Genomic DNA, 19,517 nt, shown 5'->3' on the forward strand with positions numbered 1-19,517 from the left:
TATGTGTGTTTTGTAATTGTTCAGACATTAGCAAGATCTTTTTGGTGGTTTTACCCTATTGCTAGTTATTAGTCAATCTGATTCTGTTCATATTTTGTTATCTGTCAATTTCAGGTTCGTCCATTCTCTGTTTATAGAAATGGAACAGACATCATCTATAATGTAAGTGTAGTCACAGAATTGCCAAATTTCTTATATTTATGGATGCAAGTATTTAATGAAACTTATTTTATATTTTTTATATTTATATATTTCTCTCAAAAAAATTGTTTTGAAATTAGAGGCTTGGGTGTTCAGAGAAACAAATCCTCTTTTTGCTTTGACTGAATTTTTGAACTGCTCATTTTTTTGCTTGCCATTTTGGTGTTTGTTTTTTTCCTTATTGTTGTTGATTGTTGGTTTCCTCAAGTATCATGGGATAGTTTCCTTGAAACTGGAGGATGACAGTTTACCAGCTCACAAAAGGAAGGCCAAAGTATCCATCATTAGTCAGCCACAAAAGACAATCAAAGTGGCAGAACTGCCTCAAGCAGATAAGGTGGAATCCACAACTGACTCACACTTCCCCAGACAGGTATGAAAATCTTTGTTGCTTCTTATTCACCTTAGAACAAGTTGTTTGCTGGGCCATAAACACACTTAATTCACAAAATAGCCTCCAAGGTTGGGGGGATGGTTTACCCAACACAAATGCTTCCCAACAAATGAAAACCTAAAGAAGGTGAATGTGTGAGCAACTTTCCTTAAGTCAATTCTAAAGTGCTAAATTGCCTTTCCTTCCCAAAGGACCAGTTGCCCTCATTTCCAAAGAACTGCACTCTGGAATTAAAGGGACTCTTCCATTTTGAAGAAGGCATCCAGAAGCTGTATCAGTGCAATGGGATTGCCTGGAAAGCCTGGAGTCCGCAAACCAAGGTAGGAGACAGGCTGAGCAGCCAAGCACCTTTGCTCACAATGTGCTCTATGAGAAGCTAATAAAGAGGAACAATCTGGTGCATGACTCAACCCATGCTACATCTTCCTGCCATTGTTATAACTTGAAGGCCAAGAGGAAACAATGGCCCAAAGTGGCTTTTTAAAAATCACAAAATAGTTAAATCAATACCATTTAAGAAGATGTTTACTTGTTTTGTTCGGTTGTCAGAATGTCAAAGTTGTAACATTGAAACCTTGCTGACTGTGGTCGTGTTTTCTGTAAGAAGCCATTGCATTTCTCAAGATGGAGAATTGGAATTAGGACTGACTCCCTTTGCGGTGACGAAACTACTTGACTGAAGTTAAGGAACTCTTAGGGCTCCTTCTGCTGAACCGACTCCAGATTGTAAAGACCATTATGATATGAACACAGACAACTATTTTTCAGGATGTGGAAGACAAATCCTGTCCAGCCGGGTGGCACCAGCACTCAGGCTACTGTCACATCTTGATCACAGACCAGAAAAGCACCTGGAATGCGGCTGCCCGAGCTTGCAGGGAACAGTAAGGAACCCTATTGCACATTTGGTTGATGTTTTCTTTTCCACTATTTCTCTATTTTCTCATGGAAGTGGAGAACTGCTTCATTCATTCAACAAGTATTAAGTGCCTAATATCTGCCTGGCTTTGTTTTAGGAGCCCCAAGGCAGTTCCCTAGTTCAGAATGGATTTGTGATGGGCCTTGATGATGTATTTGGTTGGTGCAAAAGTAATGGCAGTTTTTGCCATTACTTTTGCACCAACCAAATATTTGACTTAGCTCTTTTCTGTTAAAGCTGCACCATTGCCATGTTTCTTTTTCTGTTCTTTTCTTTTCCTCTCTGTCTCAGTCTTTGTGAGGAAATCAGGAGATTTTTCTCAGTCAGCAGCACTGCAGTTTTTTTTTTATGTGATAAGAATTCCTGCCCATTTAATTGAAAGTATATAGTAATGAAAAGCCTTATAGCATCAGGCTGCTAGCAATGCAATTATATAGCAATGATTCTAAAGCTGGACAAGTAAGACTAAGGCTCACTGGGTAACAGAACATTCAATAAAGGATGACTTGTGGTCAGAGAATGACAACCAATGTATATAGTCCAGAAGGACTTCAAAAATGCATGTGTACCGATCCCTGACCCTCCTTTTTTTTTTTTTTTTTATGCCAATCTGGATATTATCCAGACAACACAATTAGACTAATATGCCCCATGGTTGGAAATGGAGACTAGAGAAGTCTCTGGTTATTATTGATCAGATCTTGTACTTCATAAAATTTAAAAAGTTATACACATCTTAAGACACCATTAAGAAAATGAAAGAGCAAACCACATTCAGGAAAAGCTATTCTCAAATCTTAAACCCAGACAATATAAACAACTTCTACAAATCAATGACAAAATGACAATTCAAACAATAGTAAATGATTTATAGTCTTCGCAAGAGTAGATGTCCAGTTGGTCAATAAATAAATGAAAAGGTGCTCAAAACTGTTACATATGAAGTAAATGAAAATGAAAACCACAATGAAATACCACTTCACACCTACTATAATAGTTACAATTATAAATATGACAATCCACATTTTTTTTTGTCTTTTTTTTTTTTTTTTCCTTTTTGTGGAGAATGGGGTCTCGCTGTGTTACCCAGGTAGGTCTCGAATTCCTGGGCTCAAGCTATCCTCCCGCCTCTGCCTCCCTGAGAGCTGGGATTACAGGCGTGAGCCACCGCGCCCGGCCCAAATTTTTTTTTTTTAATGTTTAAACTTTTATTTTAAGTTCCCAGGAAAATGTGCAGGTTTGTTACCTGGGTAAATGTGTGTCATGGGGTTTGTTGCATAGATTATTTCATCATCCAGGTGTTAAGCCTAGTACTCATTGGCTGTTTTTCCTGATCCTCTTCCTCCTCTCACCTTCCACACTCCAATAGACCCCAGTGTGCGTTGTTCTCCTCTATGTGTCCATGTGTTCTCATCATTTAGCTCCCATTTATGAGAACATGCAGCGTTTGATTTTCTGTTCCTGCATTAGTTTGCTACAGATAATGACTCCCAGCTCCATCCATGTCCCTGCAAAGGACAAAATTTTGTTCTTTTTTATGGCTGCATAGTATTCAATGGTGGACAATACCACATGTTGATAAAGATATAGAGCAAATAGAATTCTCATGTGTTGTTGGTGGAAGTGTAAAATGTTACAATCACTTTGTAGAACTGTCTAACAGTTTCTTATAAATTTATATGCATCTACACTATGACCTAACATATTCTACTCCTAGGTGTTTGACCAAAAGAAATAAAAATATACACTAAAAAAGCTTCATAAAAATATTGCATAGTAACTTTATTCACAATGATACTAATTTGGGTCAATGTTTTTTGTTATTGATGTTTAGAAATACTTGATATTTTTCCATCAACAAGAGAATAAATTTTTTTGATAAATTATTTTATAAGTGATGGAATAGACTACTGAAACTTCCAGCAATGTAGATAAATCAAAAATAGAACGTAGAGAGAAAGCAGCCCTACACAAAAGAATACTTATTATATGATTCCATTTATATAAATAAAATCTAATCTATGTTGTTAGAAATAAAAAATTGTTATCTCTGGTAAGATTGTGGAATGGCTAGAAAATAGCACGAGGCAATGTTCTAAAGTAAGAGAAGTGTTCAGTGTATTATTCTAAGTGGTTATTAAATGGATGTATATACAATTGGCAAAACTCATCAGTTTGAATATTTAAAAATCTGTTCATTTTATTAAATGTAAATTATACCTAGATTTTTAAAAAAGCTAATAAAATGTTTTAAAAATGTGTTTAAAAACTGGTGAAACCACCTTTTTCTTCACTGATGTATTTCATGTTTCAACTGCAAGTAGAGTCACCAGAGAGGTTAATCAGTGGCTTTCAGGATTTTTTTTGTTGATAAGTTGGCGATATCAAATAAGATAAAATATTAAAATTTTTACAAATAATAATTGCTTTAAATACATATATTTCCATAGTGCTACATGTTAAAGAACAAATAAGACATTCTTCCATCATTAAGATGGTTAAGATGTTAAAATGATATCTTAACTATTTGTCATTTAGTTTGTCTTAATGCATTCTATCAATAGAAGTAGTAGTATTGGTCTTTTTTCCTCCTTGAGGAAAGGGCTTTGATGTTGATCAAAAGCTGTCTAAACTAGCAAGAAGAAGATTGCGGTATGCAACAATGCGGGGAGAATACGATGGTGTCTTTGCTTACAAAATTAAGGGAACAAGTAGTTATACTGCAGCCAAAGTTATCAAGATTAAATGGTTGCTGGGATTTGTTGATAAAATGTAGATGAACAGAACAGAACTTCCCAACTTGAAGTTTAGAAGCAACCTTTTGTACATCTTCCAAGGTTCTTAAAGGACAATGCAAATAACTGGTCTATAATGAAGCTTTCGTTGGTTCTTAACGTATGAGAAAAATAAGGACAGTATGTATTGAGAAATATCTTTCCATTCAGTCATATATGGTGGTGTCAGATTGCCAAGTGTTTTTTTTAAAGGACTGTTCTTTATTCTGAGATTATAATAGTGCAGCTTTTCATTGTCAAAAACCACTTTTTATGAAATAATAGCAACTTATAACGTTGTTGATGCCCTCATGTTGACAAACCTACATCAGTCTCCCATCATCTTTTGTTTTCATTTTATTGTTCAGTCTATTAATAATTATGACTAGGTTCTATTGGTGAGTAGCAATGAGTTCTTCACATATCTATTAATACTGTAGTATTTGATCATCACAATAGTAAACTTAAGGTCTAAGTTAATTTAAAAGCATAGGTACTTTCTCAGGTACTTAATCTGAGATTTCATCTGCAGCTTGGTTTTAAGCACCTTCACCCATGACCCTTTTATATTAGCCTAACTGTAGTCTGCATGCCTCCTTGTCAATAGTGTCTTACTTTTATATTTACAGTATATGAAATTGTTTCACATGTATTAGCTTATTTGGTCCTTTCATCACTTCTCTTATCTAAGGTTTACAGATTTATTTTAAAAAGAGGTTCAAGGAAGCAAAATCACTTGCTCACAGGCATACAAGGAAGTAAATGAAAGAGATAGAATTTAGTTTTTCATCATTATACTCTCTAAAACAGGGCCCTAAGTATAGCAGGTTTCTCATCATAGATGTACTGACAAGTATGTGTATTTTAACTATGTGTTGAGGTAACCCAAAGTAGATTTTCAAAATTATGTGTTAATAATTGTTTTTCTCTCACTGCAAACACATATTAAGTTTTTTATTAAATTATGGCCCCTAAATTTCCTTTGGATTTGAATCAAACTAACCTTTCAAGGCAAACCTAAAGTAAGATCAAATTCCTAGTTTATAGATTCATTCATTTAACAAATATTTCTGAAAGTCCTTTACAGAGGGTCATCCACAACACCTATATTTCCATAAGGACAGCAAATTTTGCTTTATCCTTTGTCCCTAACCAGATTGCTAACTCAACTCGACCTTTATCTCCAATCTTCTTTCCTCCCCATTGGTGTTTTATTATTTTTCTGAGTCAAAGGAGCCAGACTCCTAGATTATGCATTTCTTGAATTTACATGTTGTAATCTCATCTGCTCATTTCCCCAGGCAGTCGTTGTACATTTGGTAATTCTATTATTATAGAGCATTATCTATGAAACCATTTTGTTTTCCCGCAGGAATGTCTGGAACCCCTGCTGGCCTATCCTTAGAGTTACCCTGAAATCTACCTAAACTTAATAAAAAATTTTCAGAGAAGCAGATATTTATTTCTATAACCAGAAAAATTAAAGCTTCTGTTTCTAACTCTATTCCACAAATATTTGTGTATGTGTACCTATTTATAATTGTATATCCATATGTACACCTATACAGATAACACCCAGCATATTTTATATGTATGTGAGCATAAAATAAAAGGAGTGATATTTTTATAAAATATTAAACATATGAATACCTAAATATTTCTTTTGTGAATAACTATGCTCTTAACATTTTACCTGTCTTGAAGCAGAGCTATCTTCCCATCTCACTCTTGTGGAACTTCTTGCTTTTTGGAGAGTCAAAAAGAAAACCGAAATTGTACTTGGGCAGCTAAAACGGATTTTACCAAGTTTGTTTTAAAGACAGCTTCAGGAATCTTCAAGCTATAGAAGATGTTAAATATCCTTGAATAAAAGTTGAGGCTGCAAAGTTAGGGAATTTCAGTAAGCGAATTAGTTCAGTAAGAGAATTAGGGAATTCATTCGGGGAATTAAGGGGTAATCAGGAAGTGGAACCCTGGTCTCTCATGCTCTGTACAAAATGTCTTAGTGACTGGGACAGTACCTCAAGCCCTCCCTCAGCCTGTGTTTAACACAAGTTTCATATTGTGTGTTCTAAGCCTACAGCACATTAGAATGACCATGTTGGATATGATGGGCGGGGAGGAGAGGAGATGCCTCATCATACTTACTGTAACTGTCAGACAGGAGCTGAGAGTCAATAATGAGGTCAGAGCCAAGTCACAAAACCCAATCCAGCTGTCTAAGGCCATTCAGTGGAGGGGCAAAGAGCCTCATATATCTAAGAAGGCCTAGAAATCATCATTGCATCAGACAGCAGCAAAGTACTATTATTAGTGGGGGAAAAATCATTTAAAAATAGACAAATTATGTTCACCATATCTAGTCTGGAAAAGCAGAGAAATAGATCTGAATTTTGAAAAGTCATAGGCAAAATAAATAAAATTAAATTCAACAGCTATCTAATCTAATGTGTTGCTAATTTTGTTTCCTACTTTTCTTTTCATATCAATGGATATTAACCAGGCAAAAAGATCATGGTTATTTAACTTATTTTTTTCCTTGTTTAATTTTTTAAATGTTTAAAATTATTTTAAAAATTTTAATTTTATGTTTAATTGACAAATAATAATTGTATGTATTTGTGGGGTACAATGTCATGTTATGATACATATATACATGATGTATTTGTTTCTTGTTTGAAACTTTTTGGTTTTTTAGTTTTAAAAAAGAAAGAAAGAATTATTCAGTGGCTTTTTACTTAAAGCATTTTTAAGGAGGTTTTAATGAGCACTGCCGGGGAATTAGGCACAATCAAATATTACTTCTAGGAATAACTCAGCTAGCTGCAAAAATAATTTATAAAAAATTCTGTTTTGCAAAAAATATTTTACATACGTTTGTGAAAACAAGAGCTTTAATTTCTACACATTATATGAAGGTTTGACAGTTGGGGCTATACTCATTTCATTGAGTATAATGAAGGAGTCATAATAATTTGTTTATTTGTCTAAACACACTAAGCTCCAAATTTAAACCTGAAGTAATTTTATCTAAATAGTTAGTTTGGGCTACCTTACTCATCAAATTAACTTGGTATTTGCCAAATTTATACCAGCTAGAAATAAACTTATGAAAAGAATAGTATTTTGTCATTAAATAAGTAATTGTTATAAGCAATCAATTGCTGATTTTCCAAAAAGATGTTTGAAACCTATTGTTTATGTTTTAAAACCTATTGATGTTTTATGCTGTAAAGCCCAGATATTATAATAAACCGTCACTTTCTTTGATGCCACCTACCCCCACCCTGCAGATACTTTTTAACTAAAACTGCACTATTAAAATCTTAGAAAAAGGCCGGGCGCTGTGGCTCAAGCCTGTAATCCCAGCACTTTGGGAGGCGGAGACGGGTGGATCACGAGGTCAGGAGATCGAGACCATCCTGGTTAACACGGTGAAACCCCGTCTCTACTAAAAAAATACGGAGAACTAGCCAGGCAAGGTGGCGGGCGCCTGTAGTCCCAGCTACTCGAGAGGCTGAGGCAGGAGAATGGTGTAAACGCGGGAGGCGGAGCTTGCAGTGAGCTGAGATCTGGCCACTGCACTCCAGCCTGGGCGACAGAGCGAGACTCCGTCTCAAAAAAAAAAAAAAAAAAAAAATCTTAGAAAGATATTTTTAAATACACACTTTTTTGTGTATTTTAAACTTATTTTTATTTCTGTTACGCATTTCATATCAGCAGAAATGTTAACTGCTTGTTGTTGATGCTCTCATTTTCATTTGCGTGTAGATACATGGGCAACCTTGTGACTGTATTCTCCAGGCAACACATGCGATGGCTCTGGGACATTGGTGGGAGAAAGTCCTTTTGGATAGGCAAGTATCTGTGCTGCACTGTGGAGGGAGGCAAGGACATGAAACAAACAGGCACCACCACCCTGCTACTCCCTTCCATGGGTCAAATGATTGTGGTTTACAATAATAGGCAATCAATAGCTCTAACCATTTATCTTTTAAAACTCATCTTAAACCTTTTTTTGACACAATACTTTCATTTTTAGACATCTCGCCCAAAGAAATAAATAGGGATGTGGTCAGATTGACAGGCAAGAGAATTCAATGCAATAACATTTCAAAAAGTAAAAAGTTAAAAGTTGCTATGACTAAAGAATGGTTAAATAAATTATAGTACAGCCATATGAAGGAATATGTAAGATTTAATGCTTTTGCAAGCCATTAAAAAATAAAGACATAAAAAATTGCCTTATGTTTATTTATTCATTTAACAAATATATGTTGATGCACATTATATTACATATAAAACATAAAGTGTATTCTATTTATGGCAAGGTGCTAAGTGAAAATGCAGGATCCACATCCATATAAAGTATGAAATAATTTAGAATGAAAGCAATTATGCATATGGTGTATGTATAAATATAAATAAATTATACATATTACATATATATATATTCCAAATAATTAGAAATGACTTACCTCCAGTCAAGAATTATAGGTAGGCTGACTATGGTGGCTCATGCCTGTAATCCCAGGACTTTTAGAGACCAAGACTGGAGGATTGCTTGAGCCCAGGAGTTCAAGATGAGCCTGGGCAACATAGACCCTGTCTCTATGAAAAACTTAAAAAGTAGCCAGGCATGGTGGCAGCTAATAGTAGTCCCAGCTACTTGGGCGGCTGAGGTGGAAGGAGTGCTTGAGGCTAGGAAGTTGAGGCTGCAGTGAGCCGTGATTGTGCCACTGCACTCCAGCCTAGGCAACAGAGAAAGACCCTGTCTCAAATAGTAATAATAATAATAATAATAATAATAATATAGGTGATTTTAATTGTATTCCCTCTTTTCTAAAGTCTTAATATTTTTCTGTAGTTTTAACAATAATAACAAATCTTTTTCTTTTGAGACAGAATCTTACTCTGTCACCCAGGCTGGAGTACAGTGGCACGATCTTGGCTCACTGCAACTTCCGCCCCCTGGGTTCAAGCAATTCTTCTCCCTCAGCCTCCTGAGTATCTGGGATTACAGGTGTCCGCTATCACGCCTGGCTAATTTTTGTAGTTTTAGTAGAGACGGGGTTTCACCATGTTGACCAGGCTCGTCTTGAACTCCTGACCTCAGGTGATCCACCCGCCTCAGCCTCCCAAAATGCTGGAATTATAGGCATGAGCCACCACACCCAGCCGAATAACAAATCTTTTTAAACCACTTTAGAAACAGAATTTTCAGGGCCCATCAAAGTCAGTGTTCCCACTACTTCTCTTTAGAGGCATTGTGTTTGAGGGAATCAGGATAGTTCCCTCTCTTGGCTTTTCGGTGGGTCCCTAAGTTCTGAAATGAACTGAGTATTAAGAGACAAGCTGGAAGATAAGTTTTCTCTACATCCATAATGACTCATTTCAAGGCTCTGTCCTCACAATATGCTTAGGCATAATGTCATCTAATCAATAATTCCAGGAGGGCATTCCTAACCAAAAGTATTTCATTTGATTCCACCCAAAAATACTGACTGCAAATCAGTTGGGGGAAGGTAAAATGTTACATATCTAGGACTGTTTTCATGGTCAAATTTGATTTAGGGAATGTTGGATCATGCTGTGGCACGGGGTTCCTTTTTATTTTATTCTTTTTTATTTCTATTATGAAAGAGTGGGGGAAAGCTTCTTTAAGAAAACATTACAGAAGCTTTACAACATTAAAGTATAATTTGCAAAATTTGCCGGTGGAGGTAGAGAGACAAGTCGAGAAAATCTGCTTTTTATTGGATTTGTAGCAGATTGAAACATCTTAAGCTCTGGACTCAAAATAATACATAGTAAGCTACTTTCCAATATGAAAACCAGGATATTTAAATAATGAGGAGGAAGAACAATAGGCAAGAGAGTATCTGTTTCCCTGTGATAGGAGTTCTGCATGTAGGATGATATGAATAACAATAATAGCTGCCATTTATTAAACACTTATATATGCCAAGAGCTTTACATGCATTATCTTTTTTAATCCTCAAAACAACCCTAGATGTACTATTTTTATGCTCATTCCTTAGATGAGGAAACTAAAACTCAGAGAGGTTAAGTAACCTGCCCAAAGATGCTCATCTAGCAAGTAAGTGGTAGAGCTAGAATTGGACTGGGATTTGTTTGACGCCTCGTATCTTAGAGTATTCCAAGTTCCTATCCCTTGTTTTAGAACCTGGGCCCACATTTGCATGTGATAACTGAGCTTAGAGCAATAGTTGGATTTGATATCTAAGTATAAATGCAATAAAAGTAATTGACACGTTCTTTTGGTTCACATTAGGTTTGAATGACCAAGTGCGTCCTGGCCACTGGGAGTGGATCAGTGGTGAACCTGTTGCCTTCACCAATGGGAGAAGAGGGCCCTCTCAACGCTCCAAGCTTGGAAAGAGCTGTGTTTTGATTCAAAGACAAGGGAAATGGCAATCAAAGGACTGCAGGAGAGCCAAACCTCATAATTATGTGTGTTCCAGAAAACTCTAAATATAACAGACCCTACAGGTGGCCACCTGGAATTTGTCACCTATTTATTTACAGGATCTGTGAATATTGCTCCATAGAAAACAAATTGTTATGATTGAGTGGGTATACCTTTGTGATTCAGTCTAGTGAAAAGGGAACATTTTTAATAGTGCTAGAAAGATTGATAAATGAATATTTTTTACAAGATAAGATACAATTTTTGTGTCTCAATACCTTTTAAAATAAATGCCAGCAGTATTATAAAGTATAAGATTTGTTTATTCCAGAAGACCCTCACTCTTACCCCACTCCAAACCTCAGGGAGCACTGGTCTCATGGTCCTTGAATTTAAAAAAAAAATTTGGTCCCATTACCTCTAATGAATTTATTCTGAAATATATATCGTAGGTGTTCCTACCACTTTAGTTTGAGTGAAGCTAACTCTACTAGTTCATTAAACCAAAGTTGAACTGCAAAGTTGTCCCTTTGGAGCCCTTTAAATGTGAAATCTAAGATTAGAGGCTGTGGTGGAAAAAGAGAATTTTCTATAATGAAAAACACTTTAGATGAAAGAATCTTGTAGGTGGAGGCTCATCTGTTCAAAGCTGTAGTTCAGGTAAGAATTCAGGGGGCCGCCTGTACTTCAGAGTTCTGTTCATCACTATTCACGAAACAGATCTCCTTTTCCAATTTGAATGTTGGCATTGTACCATCCCAAAGCTAATGATTGGGTTTCCCCAGCCTTACAGAGTCATGAGAAATTTCAAGTAACATGATCTCTTCCTCTGTGTTTATTGTACTGACAAGCATTTCTCAAAGACATTTGGGATAAAGAGTAAATATGAATGATGGTTGACATATGGAAGAAAAATACTGCTTCCTCAGAAGTGTCCTGATGAACTGTGCTGGTGAACAGAGAAAAATAACACTGAAAACAGAGCCCCTGAAAGTCTACATTCTCGGAAAGGATTTTGAGGCAATTGTGAGCCACCCTTAAATCTTTAGTATTTGCAGAAATGCCATGTTATCTAGATTCTCTAATGGAAAGGTACCTTATTAATTTATAATCTCAGCAGAGTGGAACATTTTTGTAACAATGAAGTATATTGCAGCCTTACCAGAACTCCCTTCTGAAATCAAGGTTTAAGAGTTATAGGAAATTAGAACTTTATGTCTGAAACATTTATTTAAAGTTTTTCTCTTTTCATAATCACTGAGAAATATGGTTTTGCGAAATGTTACTTGCTCTGTGAGCACCAATGTAACTTCAGAATCAAAAGGGGGTTATCAAGTAGACTAGAGCTCTGGTGCTGGTTTTATTATAAAAATACCTTGAGTGTTATAGACACTAAAATTGCTTGGAGAAAGTCAGTTAAGTTTCTGGATATAAAAACATGGCAAGCTTATTTCAGTTCATTTATCAAGGTTGTAATCAATAGAAAAATTTACAAAGCAAGATTGGAATATGATCCAGACATTCTGCCTATTTCTTAAATCTAAACATAATTATAGTGTCAGAGGGTCCTTACTTGAGATGTTACAGGTGGGCTCCAGACTGGCATAATGTACAGGTTCTCTGTGAGACACAAGCAGTTTCTGGCATTTAACCAAAAGATGCCACACCTATCCTCTTACCAGCTCCAGTCAAATTCCTTCTGGTCCACAGGCTTCTTGCAGTGTGGAAATGTGAGATTTGGGCCAAAGAAAAAATAGTTGTTTACCTAAAGGGTTAAGTCCTAGGAAGGAAGTAGAAGTTTGGGAAATCAGTGATTCAAAGGCCACTCCTTCCACTGGAACTCTAAAACTATATAAACCATCTAAAACTGAAAATCTAGAACTATGTCAACTATGTAGAACCTTGTCAGCATGGCAGATTTATTACACATTTCTGCAGTGTAAATGATAAATGATACTGAACTAATTGCAAATGTTAACATAAAGAGTGAGTGTTTTGATTTTTATAACAATTAGAAATGCTACAAGAATATTTTAAAATATTCCTGATCATGAAAGCATTAATCAAGTTGGAAAATCCAAGTCATTTTAAGAAGATAAAAATAGAAATTCAGGCAAGTTTAGGTGATGGGTGGTATTCATCGCAACCTTCATTTTATTCTTACAATTGAGCTTTGACTCAGGGGGAAAAGAAGTAAATGATTGTCAAGGTTCCCTCCGCCTTAACTGGTAGTTTCTAATGGGAGTGGGAAGGAAGGAAATGGAGTAATGGATAGAATGGGAATGAGAGATTACAGGAGAGAGGGATGAGAAGGGTTGAACAGGAGAGGATGGGAACTGATGGTAACTAGGAAGGAAAGCAGCAAGAAGTACCTGAATGTACCCAGCTCTTCTCTGCAGATTTCAGTACCACCTCAGGAAAAGGCCCACTCTATCCAGGGGCATCAGTCCAGCTCAAGAGTATCTGGCTTTTCAGAATCTTCTGATTGTTTGGTCTTTAACAAAAACATAGCATCTATTTGCTAAATATAAACTTAAGCAACATATGATAATCATTTCATCTCCTTCCAAGAAGTGGTGAAAATAAACCAGGTGACATTAATTTGATTTCTGTTTTTGTTTATTTTTAATACAGCCAAAAAGATATGCACATATTTTAATTTACATTATGGTTCTGTATAATTTAAACCATAAACTGGTGCTGAGTAATTTCTGCAACAAAGCAGCATATTAAATGTACTGCATCTAGTATTGTATCAAAATTAATAAACTTGTTTTAAGTTCTGAGACACTTTCCTTTAGCTTTTAACATTTTATCTTATTTCTGGGGACACGTGAGTTTTAGATTTTAGTGATTCTATTTAGCAAGGGATGGAGGAGAAAAGTCAACATGTTTTTTATCTTGACTGGTCGGACCAGCCTTTCATTGTATGGCTTCCTTGTATCCATATATCCAACTACCATTCATTTGACAAATATTGAACAAGGCGTGCCAACCATGCAACTGACATTGTTCCAGATACTGGAGATATTGTAGGGAATAAGATAAAAACATAGAAGTATAAAAGCATAGTGCATATATGCAAATTTATAATAGCTTTTTATGCCTCAAGCTTTTTATCGGGAAGGAAGTCACAGTGGAAATCAGTGATTACATCATCCCTTTTCCTAATCGAAGGGAAACACACAGATACAAACAGCTCAGGCCGAATTTTGTTATATTTTTCTTGATTAAGACACTGATATTAACTTCCTAACTTTTAATCAGGTCAAAGTGTTATTGATAGCAGCTGTCCCAAATTTTCTGTCTCCACAATCAAGTTAGGAACTAAAGTTTTTATATCTAGTTAATTGATGTTTTAGCAATTACTTTTTCCCAAATGATGAGTACATGTCTCTGTATCTTAGGGATTCCTGGAGTAATAGAAATTAAAGAGAGATACCTTGGATATCATCTTACTTAATACTCCTATGTTATGACAGAGAAAGTTGCTGTGTGAAGAAATCAGCATTAGAACTGAGGTCTTCCACATTTTACGCTGAATCTCTTCTAATTATTCCACATATCTATTAGCATTCTGAGCAGGTGGTTTTATTATATTCAAGTAAAATATACTCATCTTTGAATGATGAGTATAATAAAATTCATCATATATTTGAAAACACTATCATAAGCAAAAGGCAGACACAAAGGGTCACATATTTTGTGATTCCATTTATATGAAATGTTCAGAATAGAGAAATCTATAAAGACAGAAAATAGATTAGTGATTTCCGGTTGGGGGAAGGAGGATTGGGACTAACTGCCAATAGGTACAGGGTTTCTTTTTGAGATGATGGAAATATTCTGGCGTTATATAGTGGTAGTGGTAATTGTTGCAGAAACAGTGGATATACTAAAAACCACTGAAGTATACTGTTTTAAATGGTAAAATGTATGTTATGTGAAGTGTATCTCAATAAAAATGTGATTAAAATCACCATATAAAATTTATTTTAAAAAGCTATAAATGGGTTGATGTAGCTATGTGTTTCTCTTGCTCATCCAAGATACATTACTCAGTCTTTGCCCCATGTCTCACCTGGGTTTTTGTTTATTTGTTTATATAGTTAGTTAAAGGGAACAAAATGCTGATTTGACATATCTTAAATGTATAGTACTGTTTTATTGATCTTCCTCTCCTTTCTCTCCATCAATCACGGGGGGACTATTACTTATGGCAAAGTGTGTCTAGATGTCTGTAATGTGCAGAACACCATGATTTTCTCAAAATTAATTTTACAAGCCTTTAGAACAGGATTGTGCAAGAAATGAATATACTATCCTCATAACTTACACACTTAACTTCATTTTGAGCAGTTTTTATAGGTCTTATATTCTGTTAGGCTGTTTAGTTTATCTTAAGACAGAAAGGAACAAAAATCAACCAACACTTCCATTAAAGGCCTCAAGGTAACCCGCAACACTTTTTCCAAGCAATGACGTACGAGTTCACCTTTCGCTTCTATCCCCATGTGTATTTTTGCTTTCCAAAAGCAATCAATCTCAACTTATCCTACAGAAAAAAAAAAAAGTTCAAATCCAACTATATGCTGCCTACAAGGAACGTACTTTAAATATAAATAAACACATTAAAAGTAAAAGAATGGAAAAAGATATGCTAAAACTAGTCAAAAGAAAGCTGGAGTGGATAGTGGATAGATTAATATCAGACACAGTAGATTTTAGAGCAAAGCGTATTGCCAAGAATAAAGAGCTTATTTCATAATGTTAGTGGGTCAATAGGTCAGTACATCAAAAGAACATAATAATTCTAAACATTTATGTACTAATAAAGTTTTGTTTGTTTGTATGTTTGTTTGTTGTTTGTTTTTCTGAGATGGAGTTTTGCTCTTGTTGCCCCAGGCTGGAGTGCAGTGGCGTGGTCTTGGCTCACTGCAACTTCTGCTTCCTGGGTTCAAGCAATTCTTCTGCCTCAGCCCCCTGAGTAGCTGGGATTACAGGCACCCACCACCATACCCAGCTAATTTTTGTATTTTTAGAAGAAACAGAGTTTCAACATATTGGCCAGGCTGTGAACTCCTAAACTCAGGTAAGCCGCCCACCTTGTCCTCCTAAAGTGCTGGGATTACAGGCATGAGCCACTGCGCCTGGCCTACTAATAACAAAGTTTTAAAATGCACGAAGCAAAATGTGGTAGAACTTCGAAGAGAAATAGATAAATCTATATTTATGGTCAGAAATGTCAATACCTCTTTCTCAATAATTGATGGAATAAGTAGAAAATCAGTGAGCATATAGAAGCATGGACACTATTAACAAAGTTAACTTAATTGAAATTTATGGAATATTCTATCCAACAACAGCAGAATGTACATTCTTTTCAAGTGCATGTGACATATTTACTAGGCAGACCATATTCTGGGACATAAAATAAGTCTCCATAAATTTTAAAGGATTCAAGTCATACAAAATATGTTTTTTGACTACAATGGAATAGTATTCACCACACTTGGAATAGGGTGACAACTTCAAGCAGTGCTTGTTCTCACCAGTAACCAACCCCAGCAGGAAGGAGGAGCTGGGGTGGGAGAATTAGGGCTTTAAGTTGCCATATCACAAGTGAGAACTTTCCTGTATGCTAGGACATTTGTGTTCAACATGTGTTTTCAGTTCTCGGAGGAATCCAGATGACTAAGGGAGTCCTTTCTAAAACCCCAGGACGTCTTGCTTTCAGATGTGATTAATGATATACAAATCTCCTTCTAAAGAGAGATAAGTTAGGAAATAGTTTTTCACATGACAGAAAGGATGATCCTATTTGCTTTGTTAATGGATTGGACTTGGGTGATAGTTATTTTCTATCACCCAAAGAGCATAGCTCCTCCATGGAGCCATATTTTCAAAATTTCCTTTTACATTCAGCATTGAAAGAACACATTTGTTGCATATATTGAGGAGGACTATTTGCAAATCATGCCCCAAATCAACACTTGAAAGTCTAAGTGGTGCTCATCAGAGAGGAAGGTGGTTCAGTGTGTGGGGGAGTCAGTAAGGATTCAGGGCAGAAGCTACCCAGAATGACCCAGCAGGGATTGGCTCCCAGTAAATTATTTTCTTGCTTACAGATTTCCTACCCAGTAGAATCACTGAGGTCATTTTAGTGACTAAACACAAATAACAGGCTTCTTAAGAGTTTCAGATTTGAACCAAGTCGAACTTTTGCAAGTGTGACTAAGGCCTGCCAACTTGATGGCAAACCTGGGCCCAGCATCAGGTACCAACAGAAGGCAAACCCTGACTGGAAAGTTGTGCTTTGCTTTTCATTTTATTGTCACAATTTTTCACAGTTTGCCTCATGCCACCTTGTTACTTAATTCCCACACCTCGGAGGAAAAATGTGTAATCTTTTAATATTTATGTTACTTACTTAAGATACTTAAGATTATGTGTCTGCCTAGGTGTTGCCAAGATAGTCAAGCCAACTCTTGTTTATAGAGGGTAGAAAATATAAATCTGTCTAAACTCTCTCACGAAATGGAGGTCTTAATATTTCCAAAGAGTTGAATTTGGTACTACTCTTGGAGAGCCTTAGAGAAGCGTTGTCAATACAAGGCGTCATTGTTTTAGGTTTCCTATCCATGACTTGCTTTTTTCCCCAACTTTCCTCTCTTTTGGCAACTTCTCCTCACATTCTGTCCTACATTTGGCCCTGAGTCAGTTGAAAGCTTTGCAAGTTGATTTTCCATTCCCATCTGAATTTTAGCTTAGCTGTGGAACTGTTTTCCATGTGTTTTTAATCATTTGTCCATGTGTTATGAGCTTATAGGGACAATATGGTTCCCCCAAGCTGCCTGCATTGTATAAGCAGAAACTGGCAAGGTGGCCAGTGGGGGAACAGTTTTCAGACAGATGCCCCCTACACTCATTTCTGTTGGTGATACACCACCCCCATGCTCCAACTGGAGTAAAACAATTTACAAGCTGCATAAAGTTACCCAACAGACATATAGTCCTCTGGCATGAATTACCTTTTTTAGGAGTGTGATTATCCTTCAGGGGAGACATGCCTGGGAAGTGTGACTGGTGTGTCAATGTTCAAAGGCCTGCTCTGAGACTGTGGCCAGGCTGGGAAATGAAGAATGGTTTAGTCCCAGATTCCATGGAACTTTGATTTTAAAATAGAATCTAAATACAGAGAATTAAGGATAAGTTCTCCAGGACAAAGAGATACTTCTTAGAAAGTAAAACACAACAAGTTTTTGTGAAAACTTTTGTCAGAAGTTTCCTTTCACGTTTTTATTGGACTTAGTATGTTGAAACAAACATTCATTCACCTACTAAAGCTAGACTGAAGGACCAGGAATGGAAAAACAACAGAAAAATGCATTAAACAAAATCCCTTTTCTCAAAGTTGCTGACAGCGTGGTCTCCAGCAAACATAATCCCTGCCCTTGAAGATCCTCGCTTCCTGGGTAAAAAAATATGCATGTACCCAAATTAAGACAAGCCCAAGGAGTCCCTGAATGGCCGAATCAAGAAGGAACTTGGCTTTTCAGAGTCCCAAATAAATCTCAGTATCATGGAGGAGATGCCTCCCTTGTAAATCCGGAAGTGGATGTGAGAAGGTAGAGGTTGGGTTGGGACAAAGCTTCCCAATATTTGACTGGCAAAGGCAGAAGACAACACTGAAAACTTCTATGGAATCAAGAAAATTTGAAATGATCAAACATTATATAAAAGCATCCAGTGGAGTGCAAAAGTTTGACAATTCAGGGTAGACTACGGAGTAAAGTTGGTTGGAAAGGATGTGATTCCAAGAGCAGAGTGGAAAGGAGAAACGAACTGGTGTGGTTTGATGGTCAAATGTGAGGAGACCCACGTATATGATAGCTCCTATCTTTCTCTGCAGAAAAAGGGGCATTTATTGAAAACAATGAAAGAGGCAGAGCAGTCAAAGGTTTAAGATAGTTAGAGAAGGCTTTCACTAACCTACATGGAAAATGCAAAGCAAGTTGAACAGAGGAATGAGAAAGACTGCTGAGCAGAGTTGAGGGTTCCATTGAGACAGAAGGAAATTTGTGTAGAATCTATTTTTGCCCATTTGTCTGTGTCTCTGAAAGCATTCCCTATGCCAGGTGTGGGTCCAGGGAAGATGAACAGCTGGGTGTTTTCAAGGTTGGACTTTTTGTTGTTGTTTTTGTTTTGAGACAGAGTCTCACCTTGTCGCACAGGCTGGAGTGCAGTGGCACAATCTCAGCTCACTGCAGCTTCTGCCTCCTGGGCTCAAGCGATTCTCATGCCTCACCCTCCCAAGTGGCTGGGATTACAGGCGTGAGCCACCACGCCAAGCCCCAATATTGGACTTTTATTAGATGTGTGTGAGAGAATAAAAAAGGGACTAGGGAGTTGGAAATATGGAAAAAGTTTGAAGAGATGGACCATGGAATTAACTGGATAGGGAAGAAAATGAAGACAAAGAATTTATATATGTTAATTAATTACATAATTCATTTATTATTAAATGAATATTTTAGGACATTTATTATGTGAAGGGCTGTGCTAGAGCCTGAGCTGATGACTAAAAAGACCCTACTTTTATAGACTTTAAAATCTGAAGTGGAGACAGATGTTAAACAAATGTTCAGTCAAAAATTATTTCATGACAATGGAGGTAGTACTATGACAGAGATAAAGTAGGGGACAGATGCTGTAGGAACTGAAACAACAAAATGTTGTTATGAGAGAGTGGAATGTGAGTTCACAGTTTAGAGGTAGAGCTGTTCTTGGTAGTAACGG

The 19,517-nt window shown here is 36.4% G+C and overlaps 1 protein-coding gene across 3 annotated transcripts in view; it reads left to right on the top strand.

The window, feature by feature from the left end:
• Positions 1–14,697, top strand: part of FREM1 (FRAS1 related extracellular matrix 1) — a 168,478-nt gene extending 153,781 nt beyond the window's left edge. Inside the window, exons 31-36 of one of the 3 annotated variants that reach the window (XM_023213375.2) lie at positions 115–162; positions 410–574; positions 787–915; positions 1,364–1,479; positions 8,060–8,145; positions 10,584–10,915. In XM_023213375.2, the coding sequence (XP_023069143.2) occupies positions 115–162; positions 410–574; positions 787–915; positions 1,364–1,479; positions 8,060–8,145; positions 10,584–10,783 (744 nt within the window). In that variant the 3' untranslated portion in view covers positions 10,784–10,915. Of the gene's footprint in view, positions 1–114; positions 163–409; positions 575–786; positions 916–1,363; positions 1,480–8,059; positions 8,146–10,583 lie in introns of all 3 variants that reach the window. The other 2 variants (XM_031934074.1, XM_031934075.1) reach the window with 2 other exon arrangements.
• Positions 14,698–19,517: the final 4,820 nt, after the last annotated feature.

The sequence above is a fragment of the Piliocolobus tephrosceles genome, chromosome 14, assembly GCF_002776525.5.
Source record: "Piliocolobus tephrosceles isolate RC106 chromosome 14, ASM277652v3, whole genome shotgun sequence".
Taxonomy (NCBI): domain Eukaryota; kingdom Metazoa; phylum Chordata; class Mammalia; order Primates; family Cercopithecidae; genus Piliocolobus; species Piliocolobus tephrosceles.